This window comes from Ambystoma mexicanum, chromosome 2q, assembly GCF_040938575.1.
Source record: "Ambystoma mexicanum isolate Mex_15411 chromosome 2q, UKY_AmexF1_1, whole genome shotgun sequence".
NCBI lineage: Eukaryota > Metazoa > Chordata > Amphibia > Caudata > Ambystomatidae > Ambystoma > Ambystoma mexicanum.
The window spans coordinates 997,381,340-997,404,514 of record NC_090924.1 but is presented as its reverse complement, the minus strand read 5'-3'; the positions used below and the strand labels follow the sequence as shown (position 1 = coordinate 997,404,514).

Here is a 23,175-nt window from a genome sequence, read left to right as displayed (position 1 = left end):
CCTAAAAATTTAAGTGGGGGGACTCACCCAACATACGCAATCGGATGTGACGTCGTCAGAAATTAGCATATAAAGGTGAAATGTGCACATGCCATTAAATTGGCTTTGCATAACCACCCGAATTGAACAGGACGAATGGCATTTGCCTTTCATGAAATCAACACACACACAAAACCAAGACAGGACATTTTCTTCTAATAGTGATTTTGAAAACATTAAAATGTGTGCATGTTTTAAACTCCAAGAACCAATACAAATGTTTTCCCTGGAACTTGCAGTACCGAAATGGGATATTTCACCTTTAGTTGTTTGTTAGTTTTGATCAGGTTATACAGTGCAGTGGTGAAGTGTCTGGCCTGCCAACCTGACTACTGCGGTTTGATACCTGAGATCTTTATAATTTCAAAGTGGACATCCATGTTTCTCTTTTAGCTGGGGGGGACTGAGTCCCCCCTCTGAATAAAGTGGGGGGACTCCGTCCCCCCGCGTGTACCCTTGACTTGAGCCCTGTGTAGGGGCTATCTTTCTTTAGCAATTTGTTGCATAAAACAAGTTCAATTCCAGGGGATGATTTTAGGCCCATTTCTAAGGGTTATTTTTATCCGTTCGTTGTCATTTATGTTTTAACATTGTCTATCATCTATACCTTTAGAGATGCAAAACATACTTACATTACATATGTGAAGTTTGAATTTACCAAAAACCACTTCACAACAGCAAAAGCCCAAAACTCTAACTCGGCTGCAAACACCATTACATTCTCCAAAGCAAATGCATCTCAAGCAGTTCCTGCACATGTGGAGGCAAATGTTCATCTTTATCACTGCCTCCACTTGTGCAACCTCTGTACTCCTCTACTCTTTGCAGCTGGCCTGCCTATGTGTGCAAGGGGCATTTTCTCACAGATACGAGGCAGGGTGTCAGCTGTAAATAGGAAGGCCTACTCTTAATACCATATCACACCCACAGGATATGCAATATGATTTGGAATCATTTGTTAAATTATGGCCCATGAAAGGGTCCAACTTCACATCTGATCACAGTGACGAGCACATTCCTGGATGGGAAGAACATTTCAGATATTTACAGATAATTACAGACACACTGATAATTACAGATATAGGAGGTACAGATGGTAGCAGCAAAGTGAGAGACAAGCAGGCATTATTGGAAGGCTGTGGACAGTGCCCAGGCTATGAGTTTGTGGTGTAATTCGTTGTAGGACAGGTCAGTTCTCTGATTTCCACTGGGAGATTACTTTACCCCCTGGCTGTTTTCCGCAGAACTCTTTTGGGTTTAACAGTTTCAAAGAGGTCGATCTCATTTCCTGGAGGGATGGCGTCCTCTGATGCCAGGCATGAAGTAGCATGGGCCACTGGTGGAAAGGGTCTTATGGATAATGCAGAGGGTCTTAAAAGTGAATCTATATTCAATAAGGAACCATTTCAGAGATTTCCAGGTGACATGATGGGATCCTAGGATTTGAGGGAGAAGATAAGTAGTCCAACAGTCTTGCTTTTTAGTAGTTGCAGCTCTCGAATGGAATCCTTGGTAAGACCCAAGGAGACAAAGCTACAGTAGTCAGGTCTGGTGAGAACAAGGGCTTTGGCAACATCAGTTTTAGGTGGCATAGTTCGATGAGGCAGATCAAAAGTATGATGGCTACCGACTCCAGCTTTTATTTACTTCAATACAGGTGGAGGCCATTTCTGGGGCTGCACTGCTCACATCTCCAGAAAGGGATAGATGTTCTGGGTCACTAGAACATATTTGATGGTAGAAACATGTTTATCATTGTGAATAATGCTGTTGTTTCAAAGTGCCTGGAGGTCAAGATGCTATCCAAAGAATCAGCAGATAATGTTTTGGGATGCAGCATTCCTCAAGGAAAGTTTCTTTTGAGAATGTAATAAGTGACAATGAGCCCCATCTCATGTCTGTGAACACAGAAGAATATACAGATTTGCATGGCTTTGTGCAGTAATTCACTGCTAGAGAGCACCCTGAAATTAATGGTCAAGTGGAAAGGATCTGCAAGGTGTTGCGTGAGGGTGATACATTGATTGTGAGCCCAGAGTGGAAATGGAAGGAAACAACAAAGAACACTATCTGACGATATAGGACAACATTACAAGGTTCCCCACAAGTCCTTTTTCAAATTCAATTTTGAAATTGGTTCCAGGATGGCTGAACATTGTTGGTAAGGCCATCCCTGAAGCACTCCTTCCGTACTTCTGATGTCACCATAGTGTGGGGGGGATGTCAGTTCTGCCAAAAAAGTGGATGGTTATGCCTTCAACCATTACAGCACATTCAAATCCAATGCTATGCATGCCCTCAACAACAGCACTAAATTGACTTCTGAGTCACCACCTTGGGCTTTCATACATTTAACCTTGGCAGAGGGTGGACTCTTTCCTTTCCTACAAGAGTGCTTATTGATTGAAGCATCTGAAACACCTACAAAGAATTTCCTTGCAGATTCTAAGTCCTATCTCCTTGTCAATGCTGTATCCCCCCCATCGCTACTACCTTTCAGATTCTTGTTACCTGAACGTTGTATCTCTTGCACTCATTTTGCCCTTCACTAGATTAGCACACACACACAATATGCTCCACTTGTATTCTTGAAATGCTGGTGGCTCCTTCTAGTATCAGCTTGTTATGGCTGTTGTTGTGTATTAGTATCTGATTGCTTATATATTTAGTGGGGCCTATTCGTGTACAAAAGGCACATGTCAGGGCTAGATTCCTTAATGCACCTGCATATTCCCAAATAAGTTCATTTTCATGTTTCTTAGATCCATCCAGGATTGCACCTACTAGGGTTACTTTGAGTGATAAAATGTAATAAACTTCAATGGTGCATTCTTATTCTAATTTATATCACCTCCCTTTTAGCAACTCCCAGAAAACTCCCTGTAATGCTTGGCGTTCAATTCAATATGTTCTAAGTTAATCTTAACTGTTAGGCAGTAACACAACGTACATGTAGCATACAACAGGAAATACCCCAGATTAAGTTTACATCCCCTTGCCATTCACTGACCAAAGGTACTAAATCGGGGTAACAATTCCAGGTTGCAAGCTGCTGGCCAGCCATAAAAGGCACTAATCCCCTACCACGAATGCCAGTTCTCTGCATTCACAGGACACCATTTCTTACTCTCCAAGAGAGACTGATCACTTGCCAGTGGCTGGTGGCAAGTGTGAATTGTGAGGCCTATTAACTGTTATGTGCTTTGCACCTCCTACAACACGTGGCAGAACAATAAACCCCTTGGTTCAGCGTAAGAGAAGAGTGTTCGATCTCACATGTGGCTCTCCTACTGTATGCTTTTTTCTGCAGGAGAGTGTTCCAAACATACAAAAGCCTGAGCTCTCAATCCTGAAACTTCTAATCTAGCCCTAGTCTATCTTCAAGCTTCGAGCATATGCTGTGACACTGCTTCAATGCTGTGTCCCAGTGCATCGTGGAAGGTGACCTACGCATCTTCTGCTTCCGTCATATTGAGGGTTTGCATGCAGTGTCACAGTGGAGTCTCACCTTGCACAACTCCCTTGAGGATTCTAAGGCAGCATGAATTGAGTGACCACCATTTTAGGTCACTTTAGAGCAGGGCTGTGATAACCACTAGATGTGCTAAGTGCCCTCAACGATGGAACTGAGCGCGGGACGTTGTTGCTATATGGCTTGCAGTGCAAATTGATGAACCAAAAGTAGGGAACAGGTGCCTACTGACACCATTTTGAAGGCAATCGGATGAAGTCAGATGCCTAGACGGTGGTGGGCGTGCTAGCGATCCCACAGGGCCAACGTAATGACTTCCCAAATTGGTGACATAAAGCTAGACCTGCATTGCCGTTAAATTTGTTTAAATGTCCGGAAGCACCAATGCATGGTGGCAGTGGGTCCTGAGTCTTTGACCCATCAGCAGTGAACCTTGCACAACATGTTTAGCTGGGTGAAACAATTCCAGCTGTTTGCACCACCTCAACTGACAATCCTTCAGAATGTTGTACACTTAACACTCTTTAGATCACACGCACGCAATCTACACTTGCCACTCATACAGATCCCACTTACTTCTGGTGCCGGCTTTGGTGGCCACTGACTTTTCCCCTGAGTCGATTGCTGACACCTGGGTGTTTTGCTGTGCACCATTAATGTGTTTTGGTGCTTCGCCCCATCATGGTTCAGGGACTGCAGAGTGTACTGTTTTGTGCGCCTGAACACCAGTGGAAAGGGGGTTTTGGTTAATGCTCTTTTTTTTGTGCACGCAATATTTTTCTGTCTGTTACATACCCCATATGACTTATCATGAGTTGGACTCTACCCCTTAAATGCAGCGATAACGTTGTTACCGCCGCTGTTAAGTGCTGGCCCGATCACGAGTTGGGCGATACATGTGCTGCATTATCTCCAGCTTTTGCTGGAGGTGAAAATCCCATTTAGCGCCCGTTTTCGGCGCGATTATCGCCGGTGAAATTAGCGCCGGCAATAATAGCGCCCTCCCAGCCCCATTGGGTCCAATGGAATCATGGGGATTTCCTGCCTTATCGCTACTCGTGATCCAGCGTTAATAGCCATGGACGGATTAGCGGTAACACTATTTGCGTTGGGTGGTGTGCCAGCGGTATTACTGCTGGGATACCGCCCAGCTCGTGATCAGGCCCTATATTGCAGCTACTAGTATTCATAGTTCTGTCCTTCCCGGCTCTTGTGCATAGTAATATTTTTTATTTCCTTCACTGTCAATGCCTGCTCGACACTATGCGTGGAGAACACTACCATTGGTGGAGCTAAATTGGTAGCATTTGTCTCATATTGATAATCTTCGGAACTTTGTGGGATTTAGGTATGGGCCCCTAATGGGATTTTTGGCCATAAGGCTATTTGGCCGCGCCAAAATAAATGACAGAAACGAATGACAGAAAGTAAGTTTCATACCAAATCCGCCATCTGCTTCCACGTTCTTTTTTGGCCCTCTCACCTAGCCCTGCTCTCCAACACTTCACCACCCTTTCAAGTCAGTGTCCAGATGCGTTTTGGTGCATGTAGTTGAGGGGCCTGCAGTAGAACCACATTTCTGACATTCAGCGGGTGAAACTGAAGAGAGTGTGAGGGCAGTTGAGGTATGCAGCTTCTCTACATATGGACTGTTTGCCTTAATCACTCCATGAGGTAATACAATGTTACATTACCGACCCACACATCTAGGTTTTGTTTCACTCCAATCACTGTTTGGTTTATGGGGTTTGAATGGAATTATACTTGTTAATGTGAGTGAGATTCACACAAAGGCCTTTTCCCCAGCGTTGTCTATTAATAATGGTGGGTGGAGGCGCAACACATTATTTCACCCCATGTGGAATTCTGCAAAGCTTCAGGGGGTAACCTTCAGGGATACCTTCTGTTAACATCAGAGATGGTGCCCAATCACAGGGTTGGCCGTCAGCTGGCAGTTTTCTGCATGGAGATTCACTAGAACATGCACTTGAAACCAAAGCCAGGAGTTCATCAATAGGGAGCTAAGATAGAGCTAAGATTTTTGCAAATTGTTCAGTTCAGGTGGGAGCAAAGTGCATTCATTTTTCCAAGATTTACATGTAAAATGTGTCTTACATATCGAGACATCATTCACCAGTGAGCAGTGATGGGGACCCTCAACAGACAACCCCCTTATGCACAGCTTTGTGTTGTCACTGGTGCATGCAGACCTCTCTCCAGAATTCCCAAAATCTCCATATTTACATTTGAAATGGTTGCCAACAGGATCAAAGATCAAACCCTCTGACCGCGACCAGGTAAGGTTCCTGGCCATCCAAGCAGGAAAACCAAGTCTCAGTCCTGTAACAACGTACACAATTCATATTACATTGTTTAGTCAAAACACAACACGTTTAAATTATTTCATTCCTGTAAAGAGGACTTTACAAGAGCGTGAATGCTACACTGAGTGAAATTGCTGGAAATTAACTGTATTCTTTCACCCTAGGGGTTATGAGTGAGCCTTGGCTGGATGACTGAGTGGCCCGGCCTTGGTGCTTCCCTGCCTGACTCAAAACGGTGCCCCCTTGACCACCTCATTGAGTGATGTGGTTTCTAAATAAATGGCATGCCCGACGTTGTATTTAGCGTGAGTGTGTTTGTGAGTGCAGTGTAGGTGGGTTGACTGTAGCACTCAGAGGTGTGAAGAGAAACTGAGATGAGGGTTGAAAATGAAATGTTCAGGATGATTGACAGGATGTGGCTTGAAGTAGGAGGAGACAGTCGTCGTTGATGGTTTGTGACTGGAGCGCCTGGCAGGTGTGAATGGTAATGAAACTATACTCTGCCTGGGGATACTGTTAGGGGTTCTCTTCAGGAGAGATCCATTTAATTGGGGAGAGTTCCCTGAAAGATGTCTTCAGTCAGACCACTGAGCTGCATCATTCTATGACTTGAACAGGAAGCTAACCAAACAAGTGCAAGCCTTGTCCTAAATGAGCACAGGACACTTGAGAAGGCTTCAGTGCTGTGAAAACCTAGGATGACTGAACTAAATGAGAACGACATGACTGACTGTTGGCCATGACCAAGGACTGGCAACTAGGCCATTTATAACATAAATCAGGTGCCTTTAATACGCTTTCATGGGGGACTGGAAGGATTCATCGTCATGCAGTGTCCCTCAGGATGTTCCGGATCTGACTCATGGTTCAGAGGGAAACTCAGAATATTCTAATTGCAAGACTCAGTCCAGGATCGGAATGGGCTTTGATTTTAGGCAGTAAAGACACTCTTAGAAAGCTGAGGGACACCTTTGAGTTCATACCCTTGAGGCTCCCTGTTCGACAAAAACATGATATTCGTTTTTAACCAGGGCATTCCCTATCTGAAGGGCCAGAATCATACAGCTTTTTGTATTTTGAACTAAGACTCATATGACCTCTCTCCATTGACTACACAGGCTAGGGCAAATGGTATTAGTAGTCCAAAACCTCTAGAGTTGCAGACCTCCGTCCTTGCTCCTGAGAATGGTTAGTTCGGTACCTTGCTGTCAGGATCGCTATCCGTGCAAGGACTCACTTCAAGTTCCTCACCTGAGCTGTTCAGTTGGTGCTCTCTGTCTTCCCTTGTTCTTGAAGGCAGTTTTCTTTTTATGCAGAAAGGGCTGACCACAAAACGACGCCACAGTGTTCTGAATGTGAACCAGAAGACCTGTGCCCCGGTTCCGCAGTTGACTGAGGGGGGAAAAAGCCAGAGCCGTAAAAAAACCCCGAGGAGGCTGGTCCTAGTCCATTGACGTCTGCCTTCCAAAATTGGGGGGGCCGCAGAATGTCCAGAATGAGTGAGTCCCAAAAGGTAGGTGGGTTATGCCCGAGGGCAGACAGACAATCGAGGCAGGGCAGACAGAGGAAAGCAGCCGTAGCCTCACTGATGGATGATCTAAGTACAGAGCATAGGCCGGGGGAAGGGGAAAAAAAAGGAACACAGTAAAGAAACAGAGATCCTGAGAAAACAGCTAAAGTGTACAGAACGAGGAAAGAATTGAGGGAAGGAAGCTAGCCGAAAGGTAGGAAAAGATAAGAAGCGTGAGAAATAAGACACGCAAGAAGGCAAGAGAAAGGGAGCGAGAGAGAGAGAGAGAGAGCCGTCGGAACAGCACGGAAGAGGCAGGGAAGCAGAAGCAGACAGCAGCTAGCAAGCCGAGAGGGGGAAAAACCTGCAACACAAGCGTTCACAACAAAGAGGATTACCGAGGGCAACAGTTGCAACGTGGCGGTTGTGAGTTGTGAACTAGTCTTTAAGCTTCCGGCGTCTGCGATGAAGAGAAAAAAAAAACTAGACCGCTCATGCTAGTGCCGAAAAAGCGTGATGGCACATTAATGGCGGTGATGCATCCAGTGGTCCCACAGACGCAATGAATGAGGGCGCATGACACTTGCTTAGTGCTTGAACGGTCTGTGCGAGAAACTGGCCCTATTCTCTAGCTGCTGAGACCAGCGGTGCAGACCCTTGAGCAGCGACTCTTTGGGTGGTGGTGCCCACTCATAGCTGTTGCGATTTAGTTCCCTGATTGTCCAAGTCATCCAGAACTGGCATTGTAGCAACAGGTAATGCAGTTATGGCATGCATGGATGTAATGAGAGTCATGTAAACAGCTGAAATCTGTAGCAATTGTTTATAGGGTGAATTGTTAAAACCACAAGACATGGGCACTAACATTGCAGTTCTGCTCATATTTATTGTGTAAATGTGTATCATTTGATACTGCATTTGTTCTCCTGTTGGCCATGAAACTAGGAACTGATGAGGACACAACTGATATACAAAAGCATTTGGGGAAGCATGTTAGTGGGTGTGTGTGGTCAGGGCCGATGCAAGCACTAGGTGAACTAAGCAGCTGTCTAGGGCAGTAGCTAGCAGGGGGCACCAAAGAGAGGATTTTCCTCTCCTATCATGAGTGACAAAGAAGGGGATGCATGCAAAATAGAGCTACAGTGGCAGCAGGAAGTCCTCCTGAAAAAAGGAGGATCCCTCCTACAAATCACTGAGCTCACAATTATAGAAGGTTTTCCACCCCCACTGCACTGGGCATTGGAAGAAGGGTATCTTCGTGTTGTCATCTGATTCTGAGATTGAAATGACAGTGGTTCTTAGGACTGGGAACCGAGGATGACAAAATGTGATAATGTAAATGCCTTGGAGAATAACTATGGCAAAACACAAATGTCATCTTGTCACTCACCCTGGCAAGTCTGAGGTAGCGCAGCTTTTTCCTTAACCTTCTAAAGGCCACTAGAGAATGGCTGAGTTAAGAAAAAGGGCGGCGGCCGAATGCAATGTGAGTGCAACATGCACTTCAAGAGCACGCCCTGAGGAAGGTCCACGGATCGAAATGCATCGGCGGCTAAGGTCTCTCCAAGACTAATATGGAGAACGAACCAAAATAAAATTGAAATACTTTATTTCATATAAATCAGACATCTTCTCTGGTGTTCATGAGTGAAGGACTATGAAATGATTGAACATAAACCTGAAATATGCAATAGTATTCACTACATTCATTGGCGATCTCAGGTCTGGTGAAGGTTTCACCAGACAACCCAGACACCAGACAACCAGACAACCCTTTTGGTGAGTTAAGACAAAAACCACACTGGTGCAGAGTGGAGGATGCAAAGGGTCTTCATACACTTGCAGAAACAGTAAGCCAAGAATGGCTCTGTCCATGAGCTCTCAGAACAAAAAAAAGAGAGCTGCACATTGGATCTTAGACTGTTTTTTTTTGTGTGAAAATGATGATACAGATATGTATAAACAATGAATGCTGGGCATGGCTGCCCCCCAGTCACTGATCCCATGACTAATGTATTAGTGTCGCTGCTCTCTAGATGAAGTATATTTAGTCATGCAATTTTAAAGCTTATGGCATGGTTAAATAGTCTTTATTGTGAACACCCAGGTAACTTTCTGTGCAGTAGTTTCAAATATTCTGCTGAGTGAATACATTTGAAGATACAAGGATTTTCAAGCATATATTAGGACGTTACAAAAGAACAATTTCCTGCTTGTTTTGCAAACTGTACAGAGAGTGAATTTGCAAAACAACTGAGCCGCCTTTCTGTAAATTTCTCACTAATGCTGAATAGTGCTGCTCTGGGCTGCTCTGAAGTTATCCAGTGAAGGATAAACAGCAAAGGCAAGCATGCTGGGTGAGAGTGTGTGCATATCAAAAGAAAATGCACAGCTCTCCACCCGTCAGTGCTGTTTTGGGACTTGGCAGATGTTAAAACGCTGCTTACACATGAATCTTTCATTCTCATGCATTTGAGTAAAAAATAAACATATTATTATTGTTATTATAGATTTATAGATTTCAATGTTCAAACTTCGGCATCTTGGCGCTAAATAAACATACGAAAAAAGCAGCTTGAGGCCAAACGGGTGATTTGTTGATTCGAAATGTGGTTGGGAGCCACCATTTTAGGTCACTTTCGAGCAGGGCTGTGATAACCACTAGATGTGCTAGGTGCCCGCGAGGATGGAACTGAACGCGGGAGGTTGTTGTTCTATGGCTTGCACTGTATTTGCATGCCAAAGGTACTCTTTTCCTCCTGCTCTGTGTTCTGTAGACTGCCTTCTAACCCAATACTGCTGGCTTCTGGCAATCAGGTGAACTGGGTAGATTTGGGAACGGAGCCCTGTATTTCTGGGAAGTATCAACGCCCCCCAGGTTCTTTAAGTATGTGAGCAGGCCAGCAAGACAGGAAGTGAATACAGACTTACAAACAGTTGCGTTGTCTGCCGCATCTGCTGCCACCTCACCAGCCCGCCAACCCCTCATGTCTGTCTTCCCTATTCCACCTTCTTCCACCACTCCACCACTCCACCCCTGAAGGAGGGCCAGCTGTCAGCTGTCAGGGATTGCAAGAAAATGCAATGCCGGAAACATGCTGTCCAAAGCAGCACATGGTCACAGGGAAGAGCTGCTTAGAGAGAGGGGTGTGGGAGAAGAGTGCTTGGCTTGCTCAGAAGCCAGCAGGCTGCATGGGGACTAGCACTCATGCTGTGGCTGTTCCGTGCAAAGGAAATGTGCACTGACCATGTCCATACTGTGCCATGTGTGTATGCGGAGGGACACTTACAGTGACACTGTCCATTCTCTGCCACTTCAGCCTGTAAAGAAAGCTTGCATTGGCCAAGCCCACTCAGTACAACCTATTTTAGAAGAAATCCTGCGCTGGCCCTGTGCATGCTCTACATGGCCCACAAATGAGATTAATTTGCACTGCCTTTTCGAATGCTGTGAGGGAAAGTTGTGAGGGAAACTTGGACTAGCCCTGCCTATTCTGTACATGCCTTGGCGGGAGGTTTGCACGAGTCCTGAGCAGGCGGCACCTAGTTTGTGAGGAGAAACCAGCACACTTATTGGCCATGAAGTGCCCATCCCTGTTTGTGAAGGAATCTTGTACTAGCTCTGGCTATGCTTTACGTGTGTTGTCTTTCTGAGAGAAGATGTCTCTCGTCCTGTCAATGCTGAATCAGTTTGCGATGGAAGCTTGACGCGACCTCTGTCCCTGAGAAGCTAAAACTAGCCTCACCCATTCTGCCCCTTATAAAGAGTGGGGTTTTCAATGCCCCTGTTCATGCTATACCTATATGTTTGTGAGAAAAATGACCAGTGACCTTCTTCACGTTTTTTGCATTCTAATTGCAAGGGAAGCTTACACTGGCAGCATCTATACTGTCCCTATTCACAAGGATAGCTGCCACTGGCCCAGGCCATGGCTTGTTTCTTCGATCTGTGACTGCAGTTCATGTGTGAGGGATGCTCGCACTGGCCCTGCCTGCCAGTGTAGGGCACAATGTCACAGCAGGCGCCCATGCTGTACTTGTTCAGTGTGTGGGGTGGTTGCTGGCACTGCTGCTGTCCATGCTGTATCTGTTGTATGGAGACGCATGCTCTGCTTCTGCTCATACCACACCCCTTTCTACATGTATTGGATGATGGTGAGCAGGGAATTTATTTGTTGAACACCTGAAGGCTGGTGATGTGTTGAAGAATATGGGGACACATTTGGGACAGAAAATGCAATTACTGGAGACACATGGGGGTGGCAAAGTGACCTTTTGCCTCGAGCAGCACCAATCCTTGCCCTGGTCCTTGTGTGGTGCTGACACAGGAAGATAACAGAACCATGATACTTCTTGTGTGTGTATCTATCCTGTTTAACAGGTTAGAGTGAATGTTGTGTATCTACAAGCTCACTTGTCGCCCCACTCGACCCTACTCCTCCTTCTGTAGTCCTCTCTTCCCCCTACTCATCGCGCAAAACTCTGCTACCCCCCCACACACACACACTGCACGTATCCCAGCTCTCTGTTGCTTCCCAGCTAGGTTTGCACATTATACATTCCATCCATACAGACAAATCGCTATTCAAATGTCAATAGAATGGTAGTTTTTAAGTTGTTTTCACTCGATCTGTTCCTTTAACTGAAGTGTTTTTTTTTTCAGGCGCCATTTCTAAATGCCTTACTTGCATATGCGAGTCCATTCCTTTTTACGATATTGCAAGTAAATAAAATTGCCTTTACATCTGAAAAACGGTAAAAGGTAAGGCACTGATGTACAAGATAAAGGGCCTGATCATGACTTTGGTGGTAACGCCAGCGGATTTCCTGCCGGCGGTAATAGCGCACATTTTTGGTGGATTTCCCCCCAGCTCAGAGCTGGGGCGAAATCCGCTGAAGTCATGATTTGGCAGACCATTAAATCCGGCGGTAATAGCGCAACCGCCGGATTTAAGGGTTACCGCCAAAGTCGTGATCAGACCCAAAATGCTTTCTTTAAGTCAAATACTGTACCTCTTTCCCAACTTTTTTTGAGATGGTAGCACTCCAGCGCTTTTGATCGGGGGCGGACTTCACTTCGATTTCAACAAACGATTCATTGGATTGCATTGGCTTTTGACCTAAAAACAATTGAAGACATATACATCAGAATGAATATACATTGAAAGGCACATGGGGTATGAACACTTTCTTGGTTCCAGATCTTTCTTTTGCATTTGTCTCCAAATGATAGTTTCAAATTAAGTATTAGATCCAAGAACACAAGTATATATTGGCTACAGGCAATGTCAACAACATGACATTCTTCACCAAGTCAGCACTGAAGTAAACATTTACATGAGTTACACCACTTCTTTAGCATTCTGGATGTTCAAATAGTAATCCATAAGGTAGTTCTTATCAACTGGAAGAATTCTCTGATAGACGTAACTCCTGTATGCCCGTTACATATTACTGGATACAATTCCAATTCTGTCCCAAGATGAGCCAATTCCCTTCAGGTAAAAAAAGAAGTCTTTTTCTAGCGTAAGGCGCAATTATTTTGATTTGAAGGGTGGTTTCCCCATGGTTGAGGTGGTCTGGGAGGTGCGGGGGGGGCGGGGGACAAGTCTTCATTCTTACTTTCACCATTTCACCAACAAGAAATCCCAAGCCCGAGGATATCCTGTGTGCTCCTTTGATTCAGATGGGGAAGATGACTGTAGCAAGGCTGGGATCCCAAAAGTTCTGCCTACCCATTTTCCAGCTCCCCCATGGCATGTCAGCTTTAAAGTGCATCTCCACCTGATGATAGAAGCCTGGCAAATGCCAACAAGGGTAGGAAGGTGGCCTGAAGCAGGCCCACACCTCCAGCAGGCCTGGCAGGAAGACTGCAGGAGGGCAAGCCCTGTCCTGAGTCTGTGAGGCCTGAGGCGCTGCAGGTAGCTCTCAGGAGCATAGAAGGGTTGTCCAAAGGCACCCTTATAAAAAGCCAGCCTAGCCTCCGAGGCCCTGAGGAAAGTCTGGAGGCAGAAAAAGGCTGCATGTAACGCCTTCTAGTACTAAACAGGCCAGAGGCATACAGGGGGAAGCCCACAATTTAATAATGAGCCTCTCCCACATGGCAAGGAGTGACCCTATAGGCTTGAAAGGGATAGCATCCCTGAGGCTAGAGCAGGCACCTTTAATGTGTGGGCTCATTCAGAAGGGTGCAAGACTCCCCCAGGCACTGCACAAGGTTGGGGGTGTGGAAAGGTAAAGCTCTACGGCAGCCATAGTTGCTCACCAGTGGGAGTGGATTAGATGCTCACCCAGTGGGTTCCTTTCTGCTGCTATAACTAAATTAGCCAAAGATTAAAGTTAGCTAAAGCCCAGAGTAGGTCTCCATTTCATAACATGGATTGTTTGATGGCTGAGAAAGAGGACTGTTGCTAGGTCCTGATAGGATCCTCATGGCAGGTGACCTTGTTACATTAAACTGACTCAGCCAGGGAAAAAGCTTTCTGACAGGGTGTGATGTCTATTGGTGAATGGTTTTTTGATTCCCAGAGTTTTGACTCTTAATCATGCTGAAGGGTGTAAGGGATGTGAAGCCTGTAAGTGGTGCTACAGGCTCATTCTTAGGGAGCATAATGTAGAGTAGACGCTGGTCCACCAACCTGGTACAGTGCCCCTGTTTTCCATTTTCCCCATGATTTTTAATCCACTGTTCTCCTGATAAGACCCAAACCAAAGAGTTATCAAAGAAGGGATTTCTGTAGGTGTTCCTGAGAGATGGCACGCCACTCAGGCCAGGTTGCCTCGTGTGCTTTGCTATGCCTATGTGAATACCTTTCATAGCTACCTGGAAGGGTTCCACTGGCTGATGACAGCCCTTTATAAAATCCAGTATGGTGACCGATATTGTTGGGTGTGCATGTGTTTTACAGATGTAGCCCATACGTCATTTTTCTGCCGGCAGTGGAGTTCCACACAGCTGTGGACATGACAAGATGAGAATAGTTTGCCAAAGGCATTGATTCAGTTAATACTGAACAAACATGGAAACTCTCACAGGGATCCGAGTAGTCGTTCAAAAAGAAAACATTTATTCAAGCAGATTTCAGTTTCACAATAAACAACATTTTCTTTGGGTAATTCAATGCCGTAATTTATGTGTAAACCAATTATTTTCACATCGTTTGCCAGGTTCTAGGGATGCCAAGTGGGTGAGTTAGGGAGCCTGGTGCCACTTGTAGCAGCCAGTGGATTTTGGGCACAGGGTTGGTTCGGGGAGGATCCCCTAGTCTCCCTCCCTTGTTCCCCATCACAGGGCAGGTGAAAATCATAGCTACTTTGCCAGACAGTCTTGGAGTCTTGGAGAATCCTCAGCCCTCCAATAGCTCAGTGCAGGAGAGTCCTGGCAAAATTGAACCTCTCCACAATGCATGTATGGTCATGTGGGAACATTCTTTTGGAACCCCTCCCCTAATGTCACTGAGTAGACCCAGAATCTTAACAAGGGAACGGAATCACGTTGGTGTATTTGAATTCAAATTAATTTCCACTCTCCAATGTTACAAATGTGACTTAGGGGAGGCTAGAATGTCGACCTTTAAAAGGTGCATGACAGAATTGATTGGAAGGGTGTCAATGGTACATAGATGACCAAGGCCCATGGGAGCCATCATTTGCCTAGAGATAGAGTTTGTGCTCAAGGGTCTCAGGAGCATAAACCCACAAAACTGAGTATAACATGGTATTGATCATCGGCTTATAGAACCCAGCAAATTGAGAAATACTTTGCTTTAAATAGATGACATATCACCCACGAGCCAGTTTTCAGCACATGAGGTAGGGTGCATGGATGAAATAATTTTTGTCAGTTCCGTGGTAGAAATGGGGGATAGCCTGAACTTTGTGTGTTCACGAGTCCCCCAAAGGTGTACTTTCAACGAGTCGCATTTGGTTGTTTGAGCTTGCATGTTTTTTATTTTGTATCTGACAGTGTGAACTCTCATACAATCATGGTTTGTAGGCTGAAATGAGACTTCGACCGCCTTGGGTTTTTACAATGCCTTAAGGATCTCAAAGAGTTTGCCCATGTGGTTGGCTGAGTGGTCGATCTGGGGTTCGCGTTGTTACCCTGCCAGTGGTTGAAATCTCCAAGAAAGAGAGTCATATGGTTTGGACCGCAAAGGGTATTAAAGATTTGAATAATTTCATCATTAAAATCAGGCATGTTGTTAGGTGGTCTGTAAACAAGTACGAGATTAAGGCAGAAGTGATTAGAGAGAGTCATTTTTGCAAGAACAATCTTGCATCCCTGACATGAACAGGGGGAGGAAAAGAGATCAAAATGCCAGATGTCAGCACTATATGGAAGTGAGAGATGCAGACTTTCAACTTGTGTATGCCATGAGAAACCAGAAGGTGTTTCGCCCACTAGTCCCCAGGGATCTGTCATCCAGGTGGCCAGGACACAGCCATCACTTTTGGATTTAGTTCATGGGGGTGGACCAGTGCAGGAGGATCACCTGGGTGAGGGGTCTTCGGGGAGTGGCAGTGGGACAACCGAATGGTGAGATGCAGTATCCCCTTCCCTGTAACACTCTTACCCCATCCTATCAGGTAGGATATTTAGGAACTCTAACCCCCCTTTATAACCATGAGCACTTTCACACGAACAGCCCGCTATGAGAAAAAACAGACTAACACCCAAGGGTGTATACCTGATGTGTCCCAAAACAATGATCAGGTGAGGTTAGGTAATTACTGCCCATCACACACAAACACTTCCATTAAGCTTCCCTACATGGATAAAAGGCGGAGCACGAGAGCACACTCTGAGCGAGGCAAAGCACACAAGGAAACAGCAGTTTCAAGAAAGCAGCTGAACGAGAGAAGAAAAATGTCAAAACAGAATGGGATCACAAGGAGGGAAGTTCCCTTTGCCTTTTCGATAAGGAACCGTTACTTTCCAGAAACCTCACAAACAGAAAGCGTAAGACCGGGATACCAGGCTGAAGAATCTTGCATTGTGTGTTGGAGATGCCCGGGCCCCTCCTGCGTCAATAATGAAGGCGGGGAGAGACGCCAGCCACCATGGTATCGTCCTTGGCCCAAAAACAAAGCATAGTCGGTCAAATCAACAAAGCCAGTGATTTTGAGAGACTGATACAAGGCAGGTCTGTGTTGAAGCCAAGGTTGCAAGCAGCATGATTGTATCACGAGCACTGGAACGCAAGTAAAGTTGAACTGCTGATGAGTGATTGAACTTTAAAAGCAAGATACAATACCTTTGACAGAGTGGTCCATCACATCATGGGTGCTCAATCGAAGGTCTCATATAATTTCTTGAACACTTTCCTTTTGCATAACATTGTTTGCCACACTATTTGTATTTAGAAGTAAGGATTGGCAATAGGTTTATTAGTATATGCCTTTTATTTTGACAGACTTGACTCGGACTGTGTTATTATCATTTGATGGTGTTAAGGATTTCAATCAGGCAATACAACGGGTCTCGCCTAGCATGTAGTGCGCAATGAAATACTTATTTATTTGTGTCTATAAGTTCAATATTCTGAATGATATACCACTCATATCACACCCTTCTCAAAATACCCCCCAGGTCACAGTGTACCAGGAATCAGGGTAGTTTGTAAAGGTAAATATTCATTTTAAATTTAAATCACACATCATAAATTTTAATATAATATTAAAACTATGTGTGATTTGAATTTAAAATAAATAAATAAATATCACTCATATCACACCCTTCTCAAAATACCCCCTAGGTCACAGTGGATCAGGAATCAGGTCAGTTTGTAAAGGTAAATATTTACTTATTTATTTTAAATTCAAATAACGCATGTTTTAATATATATATATTTTAAAACGTATGTGTGATTCGAATTTAAAATAAATAAATAAATATTTACCATTACAAACTAGCCTGGTTCCTGGTACACTGTTACCTGAGGGGTATTTTGACTAGGGTGTGATATGAGTGGTATATCATTCAGAATGTTGAACTTATAGACACAAATAAATAAGTATTTAATTGCGCACTACATGCTAGGCGAGACCTGGGTGTGCTTGATTGAAAACCTTAACAGATTTTGGGGGCTTGTGCCGTGATTCTGAATTCAAGATACCACCCGTGACAGTCTAACACAGCATACTAGCCTGCAGGGTACAGACACCTTGCTGGGTTGGGGTAATGTGCTACACTGTACAAGCACCTCTCGGAATAAATACTCCAAAAATCAGGCCTGTTTGTAAAAGTAAATTAAACCTGAAATAAGTCATAAAGAAATTGATATTTCCAAAATGACGATCCCAGTAGAGATTAATATTGCTAGGGAACACCCCCTGCACAAACTGTTTGTCAGGGGTGAGTGGCCAGAACAGAATGAGCAGATCTCGCTACAAGAAATCAAAGAACAGGTCACTTCCATAGACCTAGATGCATGGCAGAACAAGGGCCCATTACACCAAGCGCTTAGTGAATTGTACATGGCCCCAAAAGTAAAAGAGGAGCAGAGTAAAATTGCCAAAATAGCAGCCTACCTGTAATTCCACATAGAAATAATACAGGAAAAGCATGCAGAAAACATAGTTCTGGCAAAGAAGCAAGGTGAAACACTACAGAAAATCCAAACTAAAATGGACTCTGCAGAGCAAAGGCTCCAGAAGAGCCAAGAATCAGAGACAGAAGCTGGGCAGTACTTGACAAAACTAAAGGAAGATCTGGCTCTCTTACAGCAAGAGAAGGCAGATCGAGATACCCAAGTACAGACACTGCAAAATGAGTGTCAGGAAAGGGTTGACTCTTTACAACAGAGTCAACAGAAGCTGGCACAACAATTAACTTTTAATAGGGTCTGTGCAGAACAGATGGTCGTCCTACAAGACCAGATAGACCAATTAAAAGAGGCAAACAATAAATGAGTTATTAAAGACCTAGAATCTCAAGCAGAATTTGATGGAGCGCCAGAAATCGAGTGCATTTAAAAAACAGAGGGACAACCTGGCTGCACAGAGGGGCACTATAAGTCAGGAGAGGGATATCTTAGGCCAGGAAGTCAGCCAATTAAAAACTAAGTTAGAGGAAAGAAAGCTGGCCCTCCAGGAGCTCAGTGAAGTTAAAACCGAATATGAGAAGCTACTAGAGCACACGAGGTGGGTGGAGGATGCTCTGGAAAAGAACACTCAGACCAATAATGACAAAACTCAAGAGGTGTGTCTCCTACAGCAAAAATTGCCCCAGTATTTCCAAACCAGGCATGAATCACAGAGAGAAAATGAGGCTCTCTGTGAAAAGAATGATAGGCTCCACAAGCAGATAGCCATGCACGAGCAAATCATTGAGACCAGTAAGGCCTTAATAGAGGAGCAAAAGAGTCAGATCTTGACATGTCACCAGGGAATAGGGGCTGAAAGAGAAGAGGTAGGAAGGGACAGAGAAACCCTCTGAACATAACATCAGGACCACTGTCATCAGGGACTCTAACCCCTTCAGTACCATGGACTCTGCCGCCTTCATGTCCACTGGCTCATAAGGGCCACAGGGATGGTAGACTTCAGCAGAATGGGAAACATCGGACTGACAGATCAGCGCCTCCCAGAAATGGATGGGCGGGCATCTCTGTACAGATTCCCAAATGTTAGGGCTAGCCTCTCTGATCAGGAAGACTCCTGTAAGGGGAGAATCAGGGAACTGGATCCCCAAAAATACGGACTACCAAAGGATCAGTCTGTCAAATTTGGTGGGGAATTCCAGGAATGCAGGCCCACAAAGAGTATCTTAAAGACCTCTTCCCAGCTAGGGCAGTGGGGGGGGATACTCAGCCAATCCTGGGAGCAGGGTAGAGTCAGAAGACTCTTCTGAGCGCCACAGGCATCAAGAAACTAGGCCCCCACATTCTGCCAGCCATTCTCAAGCTCGCAGAATTAGGGAGAGCATAGAGGATCAGATAGCCAACTCCTGTAGCAGTGCCTCTGAGTCAGAGGATGAGTGGACACGAGTGACTAAGACTAAAAAGGCCAACAAAATTAAGAGGGCTCTACTAAACGATCCCCTAAAACAGATCTAGGTCATTAGGAGCGTCCTAACTCCCTATCACAAAAATGCCAACTATTCAGTCTGGGAGCACCTTGAGTTATACGAGCAAATGATGGATACTTTCCATCTGAAAGATAGCCAGAGTTGCATCCAATATGTCAAGTGGACCTTTTCCCCTGAATACTCCAGCTTCTTTGCAGGTCTGGAGGATCAGAACTACTCAAGATGGTCCACCTATAGGGCGGCCATCTTAAAACATTTTTCGGTACATAGGAACCCCCAAGCGGCCCGCAAGGCGGCCTACAATCTGCAGTGTGGGGAAGACCAGGCCCCACAAGAATTTGTACAAGAACTAAAACTTGCCTTTGCGCAAACCACCAGGAGGGAGCACACAGACAGTAGGGAGTTCATTAATACCTTCTTTCATTCACTCCATAAATACATCATGACCCAGCTGGTGAGGGACTTTCACGAGAAGAGATCACTAGACTGGGTCATTGAACAGGCGACTCGTATTTATGAAGTGCAGTAACCGGCAGAGAATAAAAATACAAATAAAAGCCCCAAACCAGCCAACACCCCTGCTGCTGCTAAGGTGGCAGAGGTGAAGGTTGCCCCCATTTTAGGTCTGGAGCTGGGGGGGGGGTAAAAATATTCCTGTACAGAATCCATCTTCTAACCAAAGACCCAGAAGGCCCTCAGGCCAATCCCAAACAGGTAGTCAGGGAGGTAATCCCACAAATGGGACCCTTAATGCCCCTGATTATGTTAGACCTGTTACAAGGGCAACAGACCCATCCTGGGGTATGTGTGGACTCCCCCAGCCCAAGGGGGGGGGATCTAACCAGGTAGTTACCAACCCAGGAGACCTCCCTCCCAACTTTCCCCACGAGGGCAGTAACACCTCAAATGCCGGGTTGAGCTTCTTCCCCCGGTACCCGCCAACTTCAACCCACAAAACAACCCTTTCCCCATTTTCCTGAGCCCAGACCGCCCAATCCGGGAAAGGGGAGGCCAAGGCTGGAGGGTTACCAGAACTATCCCAACCAAGGGTATTATGGTAGAATGAACAGTTACCCTTCTCGTGATCCACCTAGGATGGACCAGAGACCCCCGTACCAGCCAGAGCGGGTGTCCCAACTGGAGCGCCAGGTCCAGAACTTGTCACATGATCTGGGTGACATGTTGATGGCTTAGCAGAACCCTCAAATGAGCATGCCGGCTCAGAACTCCACAAATCAAGGGTCTGGTACTCCAGAGCAATGACAGGGAGAGAAACCCTGATAACCCACTGGTTCCAAGGGAGGGGTCACAGGGTGAAGGGTGTGTAAAGCCTTAGAGGGCACTTCCTTCCCCACTTGTAAAAAGCCCCTGGAAACCCAGGAACCCGAACCGGAACCAAAAGTCTGCAACCTAAGGAATAGAGGGCGGGTAAGAGAAATAAAGGGCCTCAAAAGACACATTTTTTATGGAGGAGGTTAGTGTCCTCCAATTTGAAGGAGAGGGGTCCTCAAAGAACTCTGAGAAAAGGACCTTCTCCTTCAGGGATGGGGAAACTGCTCCCAAACAAAAATGGGTCCCGAGAGATCCTTATCAAGACTGGATAAATGTGGGGACTGAGTTAGGACCCCCCATCATCGAACCCCAGAATGATCAGCCAGAAAATCACCTTGCCCAAATGTATTCCCGGGACTGCCTCCAAAAAGGGGGGGAAGCCCAGTATCAGAACCAGTGGAGCCCAATACTCCCCCATATCCAACTGCCACCTTTTTCTTACAGATCCCCAAGCTCTCACACCGAATCCTGCCCAAACTACCCATGTCAGAATCAAGAGTCAAGAAATTAACCCACCAACTGGCCCAAAATGCACATTATCTTTTCCCCCTTGAGGAGAAGGAGGGAAGATTGTATGCCCCGGTCCAAATACAGGAGCAATGTACATTTTTGGCACTGGTGGACACTGGATCCCAAGCCACCCTTCTGTCAAATATTGCCTTTGATCAGCTGAATAAAGGAAGGGGGGAGAAATACCAGATCCCTCTCAGCCCTCTTACTGGACAACTTCAGAACTTCGATGGGAATTAAATTTTTGTCGAGGGGACTGTGGATTTGGAAATTAAAATTGGGCGACACAAGGTGAAACACATGGTCATAGTTGTGACTCCAGAGGGCACACCATGTCTACTGGGGAATTACATCCTGCGTAGATTCTGCCCCCTAATAGATTGTGTAAACAAGGTCCTCTGGACGCAGACTAACCGACCAATAAAATTAAAATCTTGCCTCAACCATGTTAGTCAAAATGGCACATGCCACATAGCTAAACAAAAACAGGATCACATTGAATTCCATTTTCAAAACAACAAAATCCCTGACGTGACAGTAATTGCAGTAGGACAACAAACTGGTGATGGGAAGTCCTCTCTATTTCTGAAAATCAACCTTCCTTCCAGTATCAAGTGGCATTCTACACTGGAAGGAAATACTCTGAAATTCTATACCAATTCACAATCAGAAAATCCCACTTCCATAGTCCAAAATGATGAGAAACCAGCTCAAAGCTGACATTCAGACGATTGAAGAACAGTTGTTCATCCCTTTTCAGTTAAATGAGGGGAAGGACTCTGTTCTCACCCGAGTGTGCGTGAACAACGGTAAGAGTTTCACCAGCGAAGTCATGTTCCAAGAACTCCCAGAAGAACCAGCCATTCCCACATTTAAATTGATAGACAAATGGGAAATGGACCTGGAAACTCCCAATTGCAAACATCTCCTGCCAAGCAGGTGTATGCTCAAAATTTCCATAGGCAACAAGAGCATAGTCCATAATTGTTGGTTCGTGCGAGATGTCCCTGCTGCATTTTATTTAGGCAGTGACATTCTCAATCGCTTTGCCATTAGTTTGGACCTAATAAACTTCAAGGCCTGGTCCCGATTAGAGGGTAATCTCATGGACTTTGATTACCTAGAGAAAGCATTTCGGTCATCTCAACTGCTGCCATATGCAGTTGAAGTTCAAATTGGAGAGGAAGTCACCATCCCAGAAAGGGCCCGACTATTTCTACTTGAAGTACAAATTAAAAGAGGACAGAAACTGCAAAATCCTGATGCATATGTTCACTTCAACGACCATTTCCAACAGCAAGGTTTGGGGTTAAACCTAACAACACTAGTCAATACAGAGCACAACACCATTCCACTAGTGGTGGATAATTGTGACCTTAGGGGTATCACTCTGGGCGCAGGCACCATTATTGGAATGGCGGTTGCTGACCAACATTTTTCCATAGATTTAGGTAATGAACTGATAGGACCAATCCCCAATGACTGTTTTTACAGCGAGAGCGACAATGACACAACACCAGACAGGATCTTCACCCTGCATGGGGGGAATTTCCTGATGTACTCCTCCTGTCCTTATTGTAAGGAATAGCTGACCTGTGACTTCAGGAGGGATGAGGTGATCTTTCAAGTCCACCAGGACTGCCTCCCCCACCTGAAGCCATCAGTCCAAGTCAATACTTTAACCAGGGACTTCTCCACCCAGCTGGAGGAGACCACTGAGATAGCCAAACCAGACATCTTTCCGGGCTACAGGCAGATGGTTGAAGAGAGAGTCAAGCTAGCTGATGCCTGTGAGACTCTGGAGCAAAAGCAAAAATTGAAACAAGTTTTCTCAGATTTTCAAGTTCTCTTTGCGGTGGACTCATATGAATGTGGTTGCACTGAAATCCATACAACAACAATTCCCACGGACCCTGGTATGAATCCAGTGTTTGTGAAGCAATATCACTTGCCTCTC

At 45.3% G+C, this 23,175-nt stretch overlaps 1 protein-coding gene across 1 annotated transcript in view; it reads right to left on the bottom strand.

Annotated features, from left to right (window-relative positions):
- The window catches only part of TGM4 (transglutaminase 4), a 191,050-nt gene that overhangs the window by 132,689 nt on the left and 35,186 nt on the right, over positions 1-23,175 (bottom strand). Inside the window, exon 3 of the mRNA XM_069648311.1 lies at positions 12,359-12,465. Coding sequence (XP_069504412.1) covers positions 12,359-12,465 — 107 coding nt within the window. The remainder of the gene's footprint in view (positions 1-12,358; positions 12,466-23,175) is intronic.